The 20,270-nt window shown below is 40.8% G+C and overlaps 2 protein-coding genes across 3 annotated transcripts in view; both read right to left on the reverse strand.

Annotated features, from left to right (window-relative positions):
- Positions 1 to 6,025, reverse strand: part of LOC145479430 (uncharacterized) — a 17,108-nt gene extending 11,083 nt beyond the window's left edge. The window contains exons 1-2 of one of the 2 annotated variants that reach the window (XM_081457796.1): positions 5,305 to 6,025; positions 324 to 520 (exon numbers count right to left, since the gene is read on the reverse strand). In XM_081457796.1, the coding sequence (XP_081313922.1) occupies positions 324 to 412 (89 nt within the window). In that variant the 5' untranslated portion in view covers positions 413 to 520; positions 5,305 to 6,025. Of the gene's footprint in view, positions 1 to 323; positions 531 to 5,304 lie in introns of those variants that run through there. The other variant, XM_081457797.1, reaches the window with a different exon arrangement.
- Positions 6,026 to 8,534: 2,509 nt separating this feature from the next.
- Positions 8,535 to 17,948, reverse strand: LOC145473382 (uncharacterized). The gene is made up of 6 exons (XM_081455024.1): positions 17,812 to 17,948; positions 14,221 to 15,137; positions 12,943 to 13,026; positions 10,326 to 10,612; positions 9,609 to 9,883; positions 8,535 to 9,214 (listed from the first exon to the last, which is right to left on the reverse strand). Exons 1-6 carry the CDS (start codon positions 17,884 to 17,886, stop codon positions 8,855 to 8,857), a joined length of 1,998 nt encoding a protein of 665 aa, XP_081311150.1. The 5' UTR covers positions 17,887 to 17,948; the 3' UTR covers positions 8,535 to 8,854.
- Positions 17,949 to 20,270: the final 2,322 nt, after the last annotated feature.

The raw sequence follows: 20,270 nt of genomic DNA on the forward strand, positions 1-20,270 counted from the left end.
CTTTTGTCAACTCATATTTGACTGACCTGACCTCATATTGTTGAGATCCATGTCAATGTAATATTTTTTTTGTATTTGGAATGGCTGCAGGTTAACACAGTATGTGATGTGAACCCCTGCTCATCTCTCCCAGCTTATGAAAACATGTTAATCTCCCACCTCCTGTTTGCATTTCACCGTGGCTTCAGATGTATAATTACTGCAAAATGTTCTGCTTTTCATTTTTTTGAAGGATTGAACTTGCAATCCTCCAAGCTCAAAATAACAACCCTTCCTGTTACTTAACTTGTAACTTAGCGTAGATGTTAAATTCATCACTATACCTGTGTGCTGTTCCCTCATTTGAATGCGAGTCTCTATTGTTCTGAGTAGTTGTGTTGATGGCTTTTTTCACTTTGTGTAGTTTAAACATCAGTCACTGGAAAGTTTGGCTGGTTCATTCATCCCTGACCAGCTCCTTATATCAGAAGTCCATCTTGTATCACATGAAACACCAGCAGTTGAAAAGAATCCTACGCTCCTGAAGGAAGGAACGAAGAAATATTTTGGTACACTAATACTACATGTAAAAGGGTTATAAAATATTGTTGAACTGTTTTCTACTTAAGTTGATAATTTGCAAGAGTATTATGACATCATTAAGGGGTTCAAGGGCCTATACTCAGTCACATATTATAACTGTATAAGGTAGTTCCAATATTTACCATGTTATGGTTGTTAATTTGCATGCAGTTCCTTCACAATTGTCAGCTTTAAGTGTAATTGTTGTTTTTTTTTTTTTTACATTTTTATTAAAAGTTAGCTAAAATACTGTAATGTGTTCCATTTCTTTTGACACTGTCCATTGTCTTGATGCTCAGTGTGTTGTACATTGATATATAGTGTACTAAATAAAATTGTGTGTACATTTCCAGGGTTGAAGCCAAGGAAACACTAAGCTGGCTCATTAACAAGCCCTGCTGACTTTTCTGGCCTTAAACAGTTCCAAAGGTTTACACAAGTCAAATTTGTTTTCCTGCAAAATTTCATGGTTGCATTTAAGGTCTCTTTTAGTCAGTGAAATAAGCCAGCAGCTGGCCCTTAACTACAAGTTACCCTGCATTTGACTATACTGAGTGAACTTGAAATTGTAGGTAATAATTTTCTTATGCTAATTAACCAGATATAAAGTTGCTCTCAGCCAATCACAATCAAGAATTTTTTTGACAAAATGATGAGAAGATCAGAAGTAGTTCCTCACATTTTCAGTGTCAGTCAAGTAGTCAAGTCAAGTAGGTAAAATCAGCTTGTAGGAGGAGCTTACCCCCCTAGTTAATGTGAATGATGTCAGCACTTAGGGACGAATGAGGCACTCCCAAGGGGTAGCAAGTTCCCTTGATCTCTTAAAAATTTGACTTTTTTACCTTGTTCCCTATTTTTTTGTCAAAGTTCCCTTTAATAGTAGAGATATCCTTGTTCTTTCAAATTAATCCCCAAAATATCCCTTGTTCCTTTGTTTTACACCTCATAAATTTTATGACAACCAACGCGCTTTGATTGGTCAAAGACCCCCAGGGGAGGGAGAGGGTACTTCCATAAATAAGCTTTATGGGTACATGTATGTGCAGCTGTGAATGCTATGGTTTTCAGGCAGTTTAGGGACCGTTCATTTTTTATAAGGTAGCGGGGGCTGGTGGGATTTGGGGGGGGCATGCGAAAAAAAATGGCTTTCGAGGGGGGGCCATCCCAAAAAAATAAGGGAAAAAGGGGGGGTCACGTGAAATATTTTAGTAAAACTTTAAAATGGCATAATGTCTGAATATCAAAAAAATTGCTATAGAATAAACATAGAAGGCAGGATACAAATTTATTACAAACTTTCCTTCTGCTTTAAAAAAACGTTTGGCAACAAAAAGCATTTGTAGATACTGAAACAAAGTATTTAACACTGTTATTTTCGAATGCAACTTTCACTGGCACTCATCTTCATCTTCGCTGTCGTCGAGTTCTTCGTCGCCGCTTGTGCTGCTATGGGAGTCTCTTTCACCAATGCTGCAAGAAGCAGCAATGCTTTCCGTCAGAGTGTTCTCTTCAGGGTACATGAAGGTGTAAACATAATCTCTGACTTCCTGCTCAAGGTTGGTGGTGATTCTGCTTCTTGCAGCATTGGTGAAATAATTCCCTTCCAAGAGCTGTGCAACGTATGGCCCATCTCTTCTAAATAACGACGTGGCAACATCCTCAACTTTAATACACTCTTCCGGGATGGCCGCTCTAGGAGGGTACACAAGGCATTGTGGAAGATCATTTCCTAGCGGGTTTCCAACACAGATTCCATAAACTCGTTGGACGTTGTTTTCAGTCCGCTTCCTCTTTCTTTCATTTGACTTTCTGCGGTTTTCTTTTTTCCTTCTCCTTTTGTTGATGTGCTGTTTGAGTATGCCCTTGAATATGCTGTTATAATTGCTCTTCTTATTTTCTAGTGCTTCCATGTCCTGCGTGACCTTCGTCAACTTAGCTTCTATACATTTGATCTGTTTTACATTAAAACTGTGGGAAAATTCTTCGCCCTGCTTTAAAACAAGCCCATTGGACTGAAAGAGTGTGGAATCGTGTTCCTTTACATCCTTCAATATGACATTCAACTTTTCCACCATTGCTCTGTGCTCTTTGATGGAGAAGTTTTCCATCACTGGGCTTCAACTGGTACCCTGGCATGGAAAACTCACTCGCCCTTTCTGAACAGCCATCCGCACTTAGAAAGATTGCTTCTTTTTCTTAAACCAGTTCCCGACCATTCCTGCCTACCGGAATACCACTACCTCTCCTGCCAGAAGACCCCAAAAGAAGGGCGTGATCCAGATGACTGGCAGCCAAGGGTCCAAGCGAAGAAAGAGCATGGAAGTGGCAGGCTGGTTTTATCTCACCCAGAGAGCGTTGCTCTATTTGCAGATAAGTTTATTGTCAAATCAAAGTTTGTGGTGGATCATCTTCAGCATCTTGAAGTGCTGGAATTTGAAAAGGAAAAAGAGAGCAGAAGAAAAGGCAAAGTTAAGTAGGGACGCAAAAGATAAATCATATGAGTATTATCCTTGGACTGAGTTGTGCAAAGATCTAACCAAGCTTAAAACGCTACGTGTTCCAGAACTAAACAAGTACTTGAACCACCTCGGGCTGAAGCAGCATTTGAAAAGCAGCAAGAGTGAGAAAGTAAAGGCAATTGTAAGACATTCGTGCTTGTAGCAGAAGAGTCCTCTCAGAGCTGGCCAACCAACACTGAGAAATGCCAGGACATTGACACAAAATGACAACAGGACAAGTGCTGACAACAGTGAAACGGATGAAAGTGACAATGATGAGTATGACAGTGATGCCATTGACTCTGGGGGAGAAGATGACTCAAGTGACGTCATTCTTGCATTCATCAATTCAGATCAGGAAGATGCCAATGAGAGGCCAAATGCCACACGCTCAGGGCGAGCCATAACTAGGAGATCCGAAATTGACTTCTCTTTCTTTTGATTTGTTTTTTAAACAACAGCTCTCTGTAGTATAGGGATTGGAAATATTGTCTTCATAGTGAGCACAATAACGTGAAGTAGGGGGATAATAGAGAAATATTAAAAAAGTTGAAATCTAAATATTGTTTGTTCAATTTTTTTTTGGGGGGGTCATCCCAAAAAATTACCGCTATAAGGGGGGGGGGGGCATGTGAAAAAATTGGTAAGCTGAGGGGGGTCATGTGATTTTTAAATGGTGCTTCCCAAATCCCACCAGCCCCCCCTCCCTCATAAAAAATGAACGGTCCCTTAGTCTGAGATACCAGGTATAGAAATCAGATAGTTTTGGTCTAGACTCGGGTACAATTTACCTGAAAAGTGGCCAGTGTATTTTAAATAATTTAGAGTAGAACACGGTTCTTTACCCGAGGTTCTATAATAGAAATTGAAACTTGGAAGTGACTTTGTAAGATGTTGGTTTAGTCAGTGTATGTTGGACTATGATAGTGATAAAGATTCTGCATAGCTAGTCTGGGATAGGGTAGGTTAGGGGTATTTGGTGTCTAGTCTAGAATAGGATGAAAAATCAAGCTGATAATGGTCTAGTATAGGGTAAGGGTTTCAATATCCCAGCAGCACACATTTACAGTCTCCCCCCACCCCCACCCCCGTTCAAGAGATCTGTAATTGGCTCTTTCCCACCACACGCTGTAAAATAATATCACCACCATTTCCTGAAAGATGTGGTACACACAGTACAACTGACGCAATAAACTACTTTAGATGCTGGAAGAATACTTAAACATTTTTTATACCATGAGCCTAATACATCACGTTCTTGACGCGTGCCTCCAACATCATGAGTGCTTTATCAGTTCATTACGCCCGTTAAAATCCCTAGTAGTTCGTCGGTCTGATGTCCGAATACTTTCATTTCTCGGCAAGATGAAATCGTTGGAATTTGAGTTAATGTAAAAGATAAACATCAATGCAAGCGAGTCTATACGATTGTGCTCGTAAAATGCATCAAAAGTCCTCATCCATGTCCTGGTTTCATTTAACGATTGTCGACAAGAATCGACACTTCAGCTAAGCAAACAAAATCAACGGGAGTTCAACAGTAAATTCATTCGGCGGCTTCAAATGTTTAATAAACAAATTATAAAAGCTAGCCAAACATTCAAGAAGTGAAAAGCCAGCTTGGACTATAACATGCGATGAGACTCGATACATGCTCGACACAGAGTTTTTGGGTTAATCAAAAAGCTTGTCGAAATATTGAGGTCGAACGACTCATAAAATTATACATGTATCACTCATGCTCTTCGATCAAATGCAATTTGGGGGATTTGTCAACATTTGCTGTTGGTATTTACAAACCTAAATAAAACGTAACAATATTTAAACATTTACTAAGTCAAGAAATGGAACCATCTTGACGCTGCAGGTCGATTTTAAAGGTTTGAAAACGGCAAGCAATGAGCTTGTGAAGTAGACATGTCACGTCACAGACATGTTCTTTTGTATTCGATCGATCTGTTGCGATATTATCACCTCAGTTGTCAAATACATTCATACACTTTGCCATCGCGTGCCAAAGTGAATCTTATTCAGTTCTTGGTTGTTATTCCAGACATGTCAGTCCATATAAGACACAGCTGTCATGATGAAATGTGGTTTCAATTATTTGCCAAACTAGCCTCCGGTCACATCACGTTAGTGTGCAAGTTCGCTTATCATCGATTTTCATTCGCGTTCGATATTTACATAGTGTTTATCTCGAAGTCATTTTCTCCTGATATCAAACGCGTTAAAGGATACTCACCTTGAAGAACAGAAATAGTATTCTCAAGGGTTCCAACATTGCCAAAACACGAAGAATACTATTTATATACTAATGGCTGAAAGCAGATTAGCTGTTTGCATTCATGAGGCAGTTAACGAGTTACCCGCCTGGCGTCCTCATCAAATGTTAGGAGAATTTAATTGAACATCTCCTTGAAAAAAATAATATTCAACCACCCTGGTAATATTTTCCTGTCAGTAGAATTAATATTCAGTCACAAATAATAGGAAATTCAAGCATATTGAACCAAGGAAGATAAATATTGACAACTAGAAGCCTAATTTTGGTGACGTCTTCACGTTATCAGTGACCGATGTAAATTTAATTCTCTATACTAGACAGCTTAACAAAAAACCGCAAAACAGGCCAAGACAATGGCGTACTTCCCACTGTGTCAAACATTATTGCTGATGGATCTGTAGACTCATTTCTTTCTCCCGTTTTGCTTGAAAGGATACGTAAGTAATATTGATCAGGAAGGAAAAGGGTTCATATCGTATCTTCTGATTTTTTTTCTCCTGTCTTCCTAATTCGAATAAAGTCAACCGCAACATCGAAACCTCTTTTTCCGGGGCCACCCCCTCGCAGAATGTCGTAGCAGCGAAAAGAAAAAACAAATCGAGTTAAATTTGGAATCGTAGCCAGATACGTGAACTATTTATTTTTAGAATCGGTAAAAGTATGTTGTCGTAACCAAATTAAATATTCCAGCCGCATAAAGGGAAAAGAACAAACCATTTGCAGTTGTTGTACAATTTTCTTCTTTGTTTCAAACTTGAATACAGGTCATTACGTCTATTCTTCAAGGTCCAACGATCGTGAAAAGTGTTAATTCTGTCAGATCTAAGCCAATTAACAGCAAATTACTTCACAGCAATATATGTCGTTCTTCTAAGATATGAAATATGAGCCCAATAATGATAAGAGATGGAAAGACCTTGAATTTATTCAGTTTGATTGAGCGGAAAGCACGATAGCGCTCTTGATCTTTCTTGACCTCAACTTCTCGGCTATCAGGAACTGTACTGAGCTTGTGCAGTCTGTGTGATCGCAGACATTACATAATCCTTTTCGCGCCATACGTTAGGCCGTGTTCAGTCGTAGAATATACCAAGTATCTACGGCCAGAATCATACTCATTTGCATGGAAGTGGCGAAGATCCCAAAATTTTCTCAGTCAACCAATAGAAACTTCAGTAAAAGGCAACCCAACTGGAACGGGGTGAGAAAAACTGCCTGTCGCTCTAAAGGAATGGTTCCCCCCTCCCTAACTCCTCAACCCCCCCCCCTCTTTTGGACAAGAACTAATGGAAGCTCAGCTTCACCTCGCCAACTCCACACCCCTCCTCCTAATCCCCTAACACAACGGAATTCGGAAGCGAACACCCGTAGTGGCAAATTCAGTTTGGCCAACATGTACTGTATAACTCCTTCAGCAGAGTCTCCTGACTTGAAATACAGTGTTGAAAAGATAAAAGTCAGTGAAACACTCATAATCGCAAGTTTTGGTCATCAATGCAGGTTGGTGTGATTTTCACAAACTCGATCTTTGTCACTCCCGGAGACCTTTAGAGCAAACTTCAACGTGGTAGTTAGGCAGCAGGCTCGTTCATTTTGCGTTCTCCAGTGGTCAGGTGCAATTTAAAATATTCCTGGTATATTTCTAGTGCGATGTAAAATTACACCCTGGCAACTCACTGTATCTTAACAGTGTTTACAAACATTCATTACCTGCTACATGAGGGGAGGAGTCCCTCTACCATACCAATGACCACTCTATCACATAAGGTCTCGGGGTACCGCTGCCAAGGGAGCTGCAATCGTACTACTGACCGCGTACCGAGAGTAACCTTTGCAGCGAGAAATACACACGAGAAAACGCGTGGAATGTGATTTCTGTACGTCTAAGGTTTTAGATTTCCGGAGAAATTATGACAGAGCAAAGATAAAAGCGATGAAATCTCTTGCATGTCAGAATCTTCCTGATCACACTTGGAGTAACATTCCTTCCTACACAAACTAAAATGTTCATTTACTAAATCTACAATTTTCGCAAAGCCCCATATAAACTTGATGATAAGAGCTTAAGATTTTCTCTGCCTAAGGTTATCTCTCGAAACGTTGTTCTAAGGCTTAGAAGAGGTTAAGACAATACCTTTACATCGTCACAAGCTGTCGGCTGATAAAATCTAGAGTTTTAAGAGACTAAAACAATACGGGGTTTTCCTGTGTTTGAAATCAGAAACTGAACCATTTACCCCCAAACTTAAGGAATTCTTTCTTACATAGTTCGTAGAGAAATTGCTAGTTCATATATGCTCATGACCTTGTCAGTTGGCAGCGAATATTCCGGAACGAGGCGATCGGCTTTCTATACTTGATTGTCAGCGGTGCGTTTTAGTACTTCTGATGGGAGTCAGACAAGAGAAGATGAAGGGTCAGAGGGAGTTAATCCACCATATAGGCCTTGGCAATGTGATCAACGAGATTAGCGTGCACCTTTTCAAATCATGTGCTTGTGCTTTCGATTGTCACGTTTCACATGCACCAATCTCATTACCCATTTTACACAGCGCTGTTTTCCAAAAATAGTTTCTCATTCCGCTGAGCTGGTCAGCAACAAGCAAAACTGACTTCTCTTGGAACATCAACTGGATACAGCGAAATTGGAAAGTCGCATACTTGTACATGATCGATCTCGTATGTCAACCGGAACGTAGGTCCGGGCTATTTTCGTGAACGAAAGGCGATCAGGGCCGGGCACATATATAGTGATGAGTGATGTGACCAAACCACCAGAAGTGACGACAATCAGAATCAATCAGAATCAGCGATAACTGCTTTGGGTGTCGTTGACATAAATCTAGTTTCTCAGGGATGGGTCAGGTTGGGCGTCTCCCTTTTTCAGGCCCATTTCATCTCTGTTTTACCAAGAAAAGTCGTGTCGTCATTTCGTCTCACCCCACCCGCGGGTGGGTATATTCTACGAGTCGACTCGTGAATTTAAAGCCACGGTTTAAAATGAAGCAAATGATCAAGCAAAATTCATAACATTGTAAATTAACGCTTCGCCAAAACTTTTCGAGCTTGATTAAAAATATAACACAAACAGCGGTGATAAACATTTTAAAAACATACATTTTATGAACTTTAGAAGGGAATTGAGAAGTATCTTTAGAAAGGAATTAAGAAGCGTAAAATATATCTCATAGATTGAATAGATTTACCTTGAAAGAGTACTGAACCGCCGTCAAATTTTCTTAGCTTTTAATTTATTGACTATTGAGTTACAGTAGTTAGTACAAACTTTTTTATCACTCTTGATTGCTATGGTCGGTCCACAAAAACGGGCTCACTACATTCCAGTGGACCTTTCCTAAAGCCCTCGTTCTTTGACGCTATAAATTATGAAGATTAACTCCTACCAACTGACTTTATGATATTCACATCACTACGTCTGCGTAAACTTCTTGTGGTTATGCTTAATTTCCCTACAGTGAACACGAAGTTTACCGTAATGGCTCGGGTCTTAGTTGTATTTTCCTGGTGAAACTGTTTCTAGCTTTCCTTCAAACCATAACGAAATTAATATGACAACAGCAAAGATCAAATCTAGCGATGCCGCAAACACGCTCAAGTAAACTTCAATCTGACCCGTGACTGCAAGGATTATCAGCAACGGTATTCCAATGGCCAAACGGTAGAACGCGCATGCGATGTTGAAGGACACCCCATCCGCTGTCCCGCCCAGTATGCTCAGGGTGCCATGTACGAACAGGACGAAAAAATAGGCTGACAGCAGACCAACCGCGTGGCCCTGGAACGGATCCAGTTCCAGCAAGTTATGGATGTAGCTCGGCTTGATAACGAAAGTGAGACCGACAGGGACCTGAAATAAATTTAGTTGTTACATTTTTGTGTCATACAGGCGAGTGCCGTGGGAGGTGGGGATAAGGGAAACGGGGAAAGGGGCAAGTTTGGCAATCACAAGCAGAATTATATGTTAACCATGCGAGAGGACACTAAAGACGGCCTAAGATAGATAGATAAATAAATAAATAAATAAATAATGATAGTAATAATAATAGTAATAATAATAATAATAATAATAATAATATATAGACATCTACAGTGCTAATGTGATATAGCGGCTTCAGATATATGTTGCAGAAAGACCTTTTGATACTGTTTGTGGTTGAAATGGTAAAACGCAGTTTGGTCCAGTACGAGCTCTAAAGAGGAAGAGATTCATGAAAATCGAAAAACTCTTGAAAAAAGCTAACCTGTATAGCTCCACAAATCACGACAACAACTGAGGATTTTCGACGAGGCAGGCCACTTAGCATTAACCTCATCATATCTTTAGCGAGTTGTATGACTGATGCGTTTTCCGTTTCACAGTACCAGATAACGAACGTACAGAGAGCGATCAGTGTGTCAAGGCTCAAGTAAAAGATAGTGTAGGCCAGTGGAAGTGATCCACTCAGACACTGGGGTACCATAAAGCCAGCTACAAACACGATCTTACTCAGGACAGGACCACGGATTGGTATTCCACCTGAAAGATACAGAAATGGAGCTTATCACAGATTCTGCAGGCCTAAAAGAACTGATCTCTAACAACGAGGGAAGAACACAACGAGTGGATAAAATGCCAAGGACAACTCCTATTTATACAGGCCATTTCCGAGTTACCTTTTGCCTCTGCTTCAAAACGAGTGTTCCGCCAACGCGTTTATTCTCATGCAAATCAAACCCATTTTCATATCGCATGCGAGGACTTATTTTGAAGGTTTATGCAGTGAAAGTAGCCTGTTGCTGGGTACTGGGTAGTGCGAAGTACTCCAGTAAATAATTTGTTTTGCCCAAGAACACAGGACTTATTTGGCTTGGACCTGAATACAAATCTTAAAAGAAGAACAATCTAACCATTAGCCCTGGGCACCGCCCTCGGTTACATGTAACTTTACTGCTGACATTTGAAAACGGTTCCACATTACCTGGCACATCAAACTTGCTGCGAGCAAAAATGATATACAAAAAGCTAAGTTCGAACTGCGCTACCGCTTGGAGTCGAAAATACCCCTCTGTACGACCACTGAATTCCAGCTGCAAGAATCCCTTCCATATTTGTGGGACAGCTAATATTGTCAGACCAAGTAAGTTGTAAGCGACCATAGAGGACCACTGGACAAACACAGCTGCTCTCGTCATGGGCTCTTGCGGAGGAATAGAGAGCATTAACTTGAACCAATCACACGACACCATTGTGACGAGTTGTAGATATCTGTTTAACCAAAATAATGAGGGACACGAAAATCAAACCTAACTAAGCCTGGAAGATTAATTAAGTCTTGCCTATTTACTACTCTCCACTGCACTATATACAGCACTTACTGCATTCATCAGTTAAGTAGCGAATGGACTGGGCTGAAAATTTTCCCAATAGATCGACCCTCATTAGATATGCATATCACTGCTGAAGCAGTGAAGTAATACTTATACACTCAATTAAACCAGAGCCCTCGCTGCAGACGGTATGAAGCGTCTGCGACGCAGGCTGAAATCCATGCAGAACGAGACTCTGACATCGTTTCACACAGAATTTATGAAAAAAAATTACCTGCTAAATCTTACCAGCCATGTGATATGATCAGACAATTTTGCTATCGACTACTACTTAGTAAGCCATAGGTGAACCTCGTCAAAGCTTTTCAGTGAAATTCGCATAAAGAATATAACTGACCACGTTTTTGCATTGTTGCTGCGGAGCGAGCGTAGCGAGCGAGCAGCAACATAATCAGGATTTAAGAAGAATATATAGAAGGGGGTACGAATTCTCGAATTCATCACTTTTTACCAGAATGCATTGCAGTTAACCAGACTGCACTGCGCCACTTTTACTGGAGTGCATTGCGCCACGAACAACACGAGGATGTCATACTCGTCAAGCCGTCGTCCTTTTTCGCTCTGATTTACCTGTAAAGCGATGTGAAGGAGATCGTGCTTGACTTTCACAACTCTTGCTATGCAGTATGTGAAAGTTTGTAAATATGGACGGTTAATTGTGACATCTTAATCTTAGTATGTCATTTCTTAGCAGTCTCGCCTCCTTCGCCGAATTCTTAAATGAAGAGAAATCGTCGTTACTAGAGCCTGTAGAATAATTAAAACAAATGAAAACCGTGGAACACGCTGATTTCATAAATGCTGCAATCTATTCCTTTTCATCGAAACATGAATTTAAGCTAAAGCTTGAGCATTTTCACACATCGCGGTGGACACGTTCTCGACACAGTCTGTGTGTTCTTCTGTCGAGTTCTAGAGATATTTAATGCGTGCCAGTACAGAATTTATAAGTTAGATTTCTGCTCCTACAATTTCCACATCTTTCGATTTTCGCGATCTGGTAAAGGAGAGGCTGATGTGTATCGTTTTATGTCCAAACATACTTCAGATCACAATGTGCTTTTTTGTCTCGATCCTTTGTCACACCTCGCCATCGATGCGTCATCGTGCATGAAGTTGATGCATACAACGACAGATTTTAAGTGACACCACGATTTGACACTACTTTGAGAAATAACAGTTAATGTAAGTCTTGGAACGCGCAGGAAAATGAATCACGGCGTTAAATATGTCACTATCAACAGAATGTGCCGCAGCATTACTATCTTTTAGATACCCTAGTTTATAAGAGAAGTAAAGCTCGGATTTGAATTTCACTGAAAACAAGATAAGATGAAATATGAAATGCTCTTGTCTGTCTTTTCATGCCTCGATTACTACGCGTGCAGGCTTTCTTGAACGGATAAACAGCAAGAAATAGACTATACGATCTGTAGTTTACTATTGCTCACGAAATGTTGATATTTAAGCTTAAGTTAAGCTTAAGTTAGGAGTCCATAACCCTCGATCAAGAAGATGTGAACCAAATTCTCTGAGCAAACTGGCAATCTAGTTTGCAGACATAAAGAATATGCATATATCACATTCAAATTGACACAATCTGCACAATACTGGTAATTTTCTTTCTTTTGGGTGGGTTTTGTTAGGAATCCAAAGGAATTAAAAAGTGTGTCACACTCGGCAGTTTGAACACAGTTTGGGAGATATACAAGCTTTGGTATGGGTTCTCAGTACTTCACGTTGGCGTCAGTATTCCATCACGAATACGTTTCATACTTTACATGAGTCCCGTGTTCCAGTCGAACAGGAGACATGAATTGAAGTGTGTTGTTTAGAATACCTTAAAACCTCACGTATGCCTCAGTATTCAAACATGAACACATTTCATACTTCGCATGAGTCTCGTGTCCCAGTCGAACACCACAGAACACTTGAAGTGTGTCGTTTAGAATACCGTAAAACCTCACGTATGCCTCAGTATTCAAACATGACCACGTTTCACACTTCGCATGAGTCCCGTGTCCCAGTCGAACACCACAGAACACTTGAAGTGTGTCGTTTAGAATACCTTAAAACCTCAAGTTTGCCTCAGTATTCAAACATGAACACGTTTCATACTTCGCATGAGTCTCGTGTTCCAGTCGCACGCTTCGAAAAACTAGCGTGTTCAGTCTGACTAAACTACGCGGTAGCGTATATTTAATTTACCTGCATAAAACCCGTTGTTGACGACGCAAGACGTCTTTGGCTGTGAAAAATGTGACATAACTTTCGTATTCATAGCGTGCGATTCTCGAAAATTAGAGCATACTTGACGTATTCATTAGTATTCGAAGGCGTTCACGTCAGAAGTGGCGTCGTGCATCGCGTGTTCCAGTTGAAAACTCTCGAACAACTGAGAGTATTCGAAAATGTTCGAGTCATAAATGATCGCTATATCTTCGAAGAACATCAAACGCAACATTAATCTACCAAAACGTGGCCCGTATGATTTATCGACACTTCGAGTCGTTCACGAGTATTAAATTTGAATACGGAAAAACAGGCCGGATTCCTATAGGTGTATTTCGAGTCAGCCGTAATCGAATACGTCGGAACATTGCGGCATACGCGGCGTGTGCCGATCCGTATTCGAGCGAATTCGGGCCCGAATATTTGGCTTTTCGCGCGGTGACTAGAGAAATAAACTGATTAGTCTCTAATAAAACTAGAACTTACGCGTGAATACAGCTTACCTTTCAAATTATCTTGTTATCGAAGAAACGTGAATAATTCACATACCATTAAGGCACCGTATTAATTAAGCCCTTGGGGGCAAGCATTATCTTTTTACAATCGGTAAGCTAGGCCTTTCAAGGTGAGGGCTAATAATAGAGAGCTGGCCCTTTAGAGAACTAGAGAGAGAGAGGACTTATCTTCAGTCGCAAAATCAGCTCCTGGTTTATTTCTGCATTATATCTAATTCAAAGAGTAACAATGGAGCGGGAAGATAAGTTAGCTATAAAACAATGTAGTTATCCCAAGATAATCGAATTTTATAACAGTAATCAATTGCAAGGTTTTCTTTTTTCAAAAAAATTCTCCTGGCTTATCATTGTGAGGAGAGATACATGAGGAGCTAAACAGAGAGGGAAGTTTACTTAAAAGTTGAAACTTCTTTAAGTTCTAGTTGATCTCAAATTATAATGCGATTGGCATACAAAGGAAAGCAAGTAGCGGGAGACTTGATGAGAGGCAAAAGGAACGCATCTACGCCAGAACTCAATGCGCCTGCGTGACTATCAATGAGTGGCGCCTGGGGACAAGGCAGGGCATGCTGTCAGTAATGGTGGTAATAGTAATCTTCGTAGCAGCATGCGCAGTTGAGAGCTTACAGGTGCAGTGCGTTTTTTGCTATTCCGCTAAATAGCATTTACGGTAAGTGGGTCGGTTTTCTAGCGTGTGTTTAAAAGTATTAATAAAATGATCGAAGTTGGAAGTCATCACTTTGCGGTGTTGGAAGGCAACGACTCTATACAAAGGGAGATAGAAATGATTAATGCACTTATTGAATCCGCCATTCCCAGTGCAAGTGCAAAGCCTCGCTCAATACCGTCAAAGTAACACAAGACTGAAATTAAAGGTGCGCTCCAAGCGAGACGATAAAACACTGCAGCTATTGGACCGGACTCATTGCCATCGCCACCTCCCAAGACATGAAACCAGCCAATAATGGTCATCTGCATGAAAAACAGAGACACTAAGCCCTTTGATGAGCCGCCGAACGCATCCAGTCCCATGGCATCGCGCGCTATCTCGGGTTTTGCCATGAAGGTAAGCGAGACCACCATTTGCAAATACCCAATTATTTGCACACAGTTCGGGGACCATTTCCTCGCGGGACCTAGGATTGGAAGCATTATCTTTGCTATCTCCCCCATACACTTCTTCGGCGACGCCTCTGGAGTGTTTCGCGACCATATCACGTAGGTTATTATGGCTAACGTGGAATCAAGGAGCCCGAACGCTGCTGCAAAGGGAAGAGAAACCAGCGACTGTCGAAACAGCCACAGCAAAGCTGACGTGACGAAAAACAACCTTTCAGGAACAGTTCCGAGAAGTGCACCGTTGCCAGCCACCGCTGGACGGGACCTCGCTGTGACGATGTAAAGGAAACCGATTACAGCGAGTAACCCGCAGTTGAGCCGCCAGTACCCAGTGTCGTAGCGACCGCTGAGGTCCATCATGAAAACACGTGACAACAGCTGGGGGAAGGCGACGCCGAGTATGCCGCTTATTAAGTAAGCCATGATCGCTGACCATACAGTGAAGACGCGCAGTGTGGTGAGAGTTTGTCTGGGAGGAATGGAGAGCATGCTATTGAACCAGTTAACTTTCGCATAGCTGTCAGATCCACCTGCGGTCTAATACAAAAGAAATAAGAGTTGTTAATTATGAACGAGTGGTGTGAGTCGCTTGGCCGCGGGGTGGGTTCGAGCCCTGATTGGAGTCACCTTGTTGTGTTTTTGGGCAAAACGCTTCACTTTCACAGCCAGTGCATCTCTCCAACCAGAGCACAATTATTCGAAGGGTTTATAAACTCTATCCACCGAATAAATCCCTATCCATGGGATAACTTTCGGTAAACCAACTACACTATCTATTAGACAGTGTTTTATCCATTGGATAGGGTACGTTATCCGCTCTTCGAACAACAGCTCCCTGGTGTACAACCCGGCTGTACTAGAAGTATATATGCAATATATACCAGCGAAGAGTTGGGGCGACCTGACACAACACTAGACAAGATTGGGGAGGGGAGGGGGGAGGCCTGTGAGAGACACTTGGTCGTGAGAGGTCTGGGTTCCAAATTAGAGCTCCCTTCACTGATCAGAACTGAGAGAATACCAAATGAAAGAAACGAAAAAAAGAAAGAAATGTCACGATATTTTAAGTCATTTCCTCATTACTTTTACTAGAAAATTAAAGGAACTTCAAAATGATCAGCTGGAAGTTCGAGCTCGAACTCAAAACCATTTCCCTTAGATATTTTCCCTTGGTTTTTCAGACATTTATTCAATACTGTCGGTTATTTTCGAACTTAAACTCGGTTTTAAAAGAGGTAAAAAACCTTCTCTCGTAAAATTGTATAAAATTGTGAGCTTTCAACAGCCAGTCTGCTGTCTTCGACGGACAAAAATGAAATGACAAAATAGACCTAAGAATTTGAATATAACAAGCGAATGGCATATATTAAATAGAATACGTGTGAAAGAATGTGAGAATGCCAAAAGTATAGAGTTAGTGTTTGTTTAAAAGAATATTATATTGTCCCGGCAGAGGACACGAATTGTTGTCGGCCTCGACAGTTTTCGCTGTGTGCCAGGATTCCAGCGTCTTTCTTAAATGCGGCTGTTGCCTTTGTCAATTATCTCAGCATTGTTAAAGTCGATGGTATGATCAAAGGTCCAGGCATGTTTCGCTACATTGGAGCCTTTAGCACATTGTTTAGTATTTCTGATATGTTCTTTTCGCCTTGTACTAAACGATCTTTTTGTCTCGCCGATGTAACTCCAGGGACAAGATCCACAAGGGATTTTGTAAACAACATTGCACTGGTCGTCGACTTGAGGTCGAAACTTGGGAACAGGGAACTCTTGTTGTAGTGTCTTGATTGGCTTGTTGGTTACTCGAATATCATGACTTTTGAGAATTCTAGAAAGAGGTTCGGTGATAACTTTGATGTAGGGAGGGACCGCGAAGCTCTGACTATTCGTTGGGCCAGCCCAACGAAACATGCCTGATGTAGCGAAACATGCCTGGACCTTTGATCATACCATCGACTTTAACGATGCTGAGATAATTGACAAAGGCAACAGCCGCATTAGAAAGACGCTGGAATCCTGGCACACAGCGAAAACTGTCGAGACCGACAACAATTCGTGCCCTCTGCCGGGACAATATAATATTCTTTTAAACAAACACTAATTCTATACTTTTGGCATTCTCACATTCTTTCACACGTATTCTATTTAATATATGTCATTCGCTTGTTATATTCAAATTCTTAGGTCTATTTTATCATTTCATTTTTGTCCGTCGAAGACAGCAGACTGGCTGTTGAAAGCTCACAATTTTATACAATTTTACCAGAGAACGTTTTTTAACTCTTTTATAGTGAATCCTGGTATCGGATCTTCAATATTTTTAAACTCAAACTGATTTTGTTTCCCTTGGCCCAATTAACCAACCCCGTTTATTTCAAACTCCATTGGTAGAACTGAAAAACAAGCAACATCACGTCGTCATGATCAGACCACGTTAGAACATAGCTTGTAAACTATATTTTGGCTGTTCATCACACTTTAATCTTGTGCGTTAATGAACTTCGTCCTCAAGTGTTCGTTTCCGACCCTTGGTCAATAGAAAAATACATTCCATCAGTATTTAGTGCTGACCCGGTTATTTCGAAGACCCTCCGCAATTAATTTCGAACTACTTTTCTTTACCCCTCAGAGAAATAGCGGGTTCCAACTGTAATACAAATTAAAACCGAAGATATAAGCAAGGTTAGGTACAGCTCAAATTTGCGTGACGTAGCGTGACGTACTCCTGTAAAACTACAAAAATTTCCTGAGATAATTTACGATTCCGGTCCTCGATTTAGGCCTGACGGAACAGATAGCTCTAGACCTGTAGTGAAGCCTTTAAGTTTAGGGAATCGATCCTGTGTCCGAGATTAAGAACGATCAGCTATTCAGCTCGAAGTCCGATATCCCGAATATGTAGGCTCGGACGGTTTTTATCACAATTTGATATACAAATTGATATCGATAATATCGATCGATATGCTCCAAAAATACTTCTTCTTAAATACTTAATTCAGTGGCCTGAATATTTCAAGACCTTTAGCTCTAGAGATTACATCCCAATATCGGCTTTTTTCGCGTAATTAAATTGCTGAAGTATAAGTCAGTTGATGTGTTCTTACATAACATCCATTGTTGTAGCAATGTTAGGTTCAAATTATGACTCTCGACACTGTAATGATTGAAAGCATACTTAAGTATAATTAAAATCGTTAACTGTAATATTTACCTCATTGTCTTTTCTCTTACGACTCTGTTTTCTCCGGTTAACAACTGTTTGGCCTGCCAGCAGAACCTCATTCATCTCGTCCGTGTTGTCGAGTTTCAGTTTACTGGTAGTTGTGAGATATTTGTTAATATATTCAGCTTTCGCTCTGACCTGTGTTTGTGTATCGTCATAAATAATTGACCTTACGCTGTGAAAATATTGTTGTTATGGTAAAAACGTCACGCAACCAGTAAAGTGACACCACGCAACTTGTGCCTTCACAGGCAGCCAAACTATATAGTACGAAATAGCGGGGCTTCGAAATATATATATATAACCGGATCATCTAGCTAAGAATATAAAAATAATAGTTTTATACATGAAGGAATGTTTTTTTGTATTGACCGGGAGTCGGATGAGAACATCTGAGGAGGAAGTTCATTACTGCCAAGATTAAAGTACAGTGACAAGCCCAACCTGATGTTCAGTAACGTGGTCTGACGTCGGGCCCGGGTGGGCACTATCATATAAAAAGAACGGAAAGGGATGCTTGTCGGAAATTTTGACAAGAGCCTCTAAGTGGTACCAAGTTCTTGTTTTCTGGGCCTGGCTTGAAATGTTGTTCACCCCTTTAATAGAGCCCATAGAGGTACCGATTCTAAAACAACACTTTATCTATCTCCTGTGATATTTTTTTCCGGGTCAATATTTAAAAGGTACTGCAAAAGCTCCCGCGGTGGACCGTTTGAGGCTGAATACCCTAAGAGGTACCAAACACGCATTTTCCACCTCTACAAGGTAGGACGAGCAACCGCGGTTATTTTTATATGGGAGTCCACCACAGACTTAAGAGACTTTCGGGTCCAGTCCTCAGATATACTCAGACTTGGACGAGGTTGCCTGGCCTGCATGAAACTCATTCCCCAGATCGCAGATGGGATACGGCCCGTCCGTTGTACGTTAGCCCCTGACTCCCTGATATATTCTGTCCGGGTCATTGATCCAACAATTTGCTGGTAGAAGCCAATTATTTACTCCCGAGTTGAGACTGCGACCTCCGCGATTCCATCTTCACAACTCTGAAAGCAACGAGGGTCTGGATGGGGTAAAAGATAGTCCAACGCTACGCTCTCGAGGTCCCTCTCTCCCGAGTATGTAGCGCTGCGTGACAGATAGAAGGCCTGAACTGGACGACAATGTAGTAGTACAACTTGAAAAAATACATGGAGAGAAACGAAATATCGTAAATTACTTGTTACCCCATTTCCGTATTTTCTCAATACTACGGTGGACGAATCAACGTCCCTGTTGGAGTTTGAGGTACATTGTACTATAATTCATTGTGAGGTTGGGTGTTTACTTGATTCAAACATTTAGTACAGTCCCTGATTCTCATCAAATGATCAAGAAGTGTTACACAGTAAGTATGTGAGCAACTGTGCTGTGGCGCACCAGTTGCCTGGTTCCTGTACGCTTTCTCCCAGGCCTTCACGGTCAATTGATTTCGGCGACGTATCCGAACGACAAGGAGTTTCGCCCCGGACCACTTGACCCAAAATGATTAACCGCGGCGAAACATCTAGGCCTAGGAGTTAGACAAGTACACCAGTTCAATTTATTTTGAGCTCACTCCCCATAATTGAAAAGTTTGGCATGCCGTATTCCAGTGTTTCACACCCTTTTTCTGACGAGTACCAAGTCCTACACGACTTGTTTTTAAAGTTTGTTGACCAGAGATGAGGTCCTTCATTTGACGTTCTTCGTTTAATAATTATTTTTTTGTTTGGTTCAAAGGGGTTTTAATCCTATGTCCACTAACATTCAGAAAAGAAACTAAAACATGTTACAGGTACAAGTACGAGGTCATCATTTGTAAACCCTTAATTTAACTTAAAACTGATTTTCTTTTTCGCCTTTAAAGCAATTTTAAGATGAACAAAGATGTTCAAAGTAATTAAGGCCAGTGCTTTGATGTCCCGTTGGTTTTGAATGTGTGGTTCCACAAACTAGGAAATGGGTTTTTGGAAAGTCGAAGGTGGAGGGGAAAGTATTAAACGGAACTGGAATAGTGTGACTCAAACCAAAGACCTTCTGTATCAGAAGTGTGGATATTTTCTGTAACTGACTGCTGTTGCCTGCCCATGCTCTGGCTAAAGCTATGTTTTTATTTGAGTGTAAACAATGGAAAAAAACGTGTGTTTTGTTTCACACAGGATAATATCCAAAAGCTTATCAAGAAGCCAAATAAATGGGCTAAATTGTCATAAAACACTTTTGTTATTTGAGAACACTTCCCTGCTATTTGTATTTTTTAAATATCTCTTATGTTCTCAAAAGCCTTCCATGTTTGATGATAGTATTAATACCTTTGGCTTCTTGACTTGTTAAATAAACTGTACTTGTATTAATGTCAAAGCTACAGTATGTAAAATTAAGAAGTATACTGCATGTACATGAAATCAAGAATTTTTGAAGCACAA

The sequence above is a fragment of the Orbicella franksi genome, chromosome 2 (genome assembly GCF_964199315.1).
Source record: "Orbicella franksi chromosome 2, jaOrbFran1.1, whole genome shotgun sequence".
In the NCBI taxonomy this organism is placed as follows: Eukaryota; Metazoa; Cnidaria; class Anthozoa; order Scleractinia; family Merulinidae; genus Orbicella; species Orbicella franksi.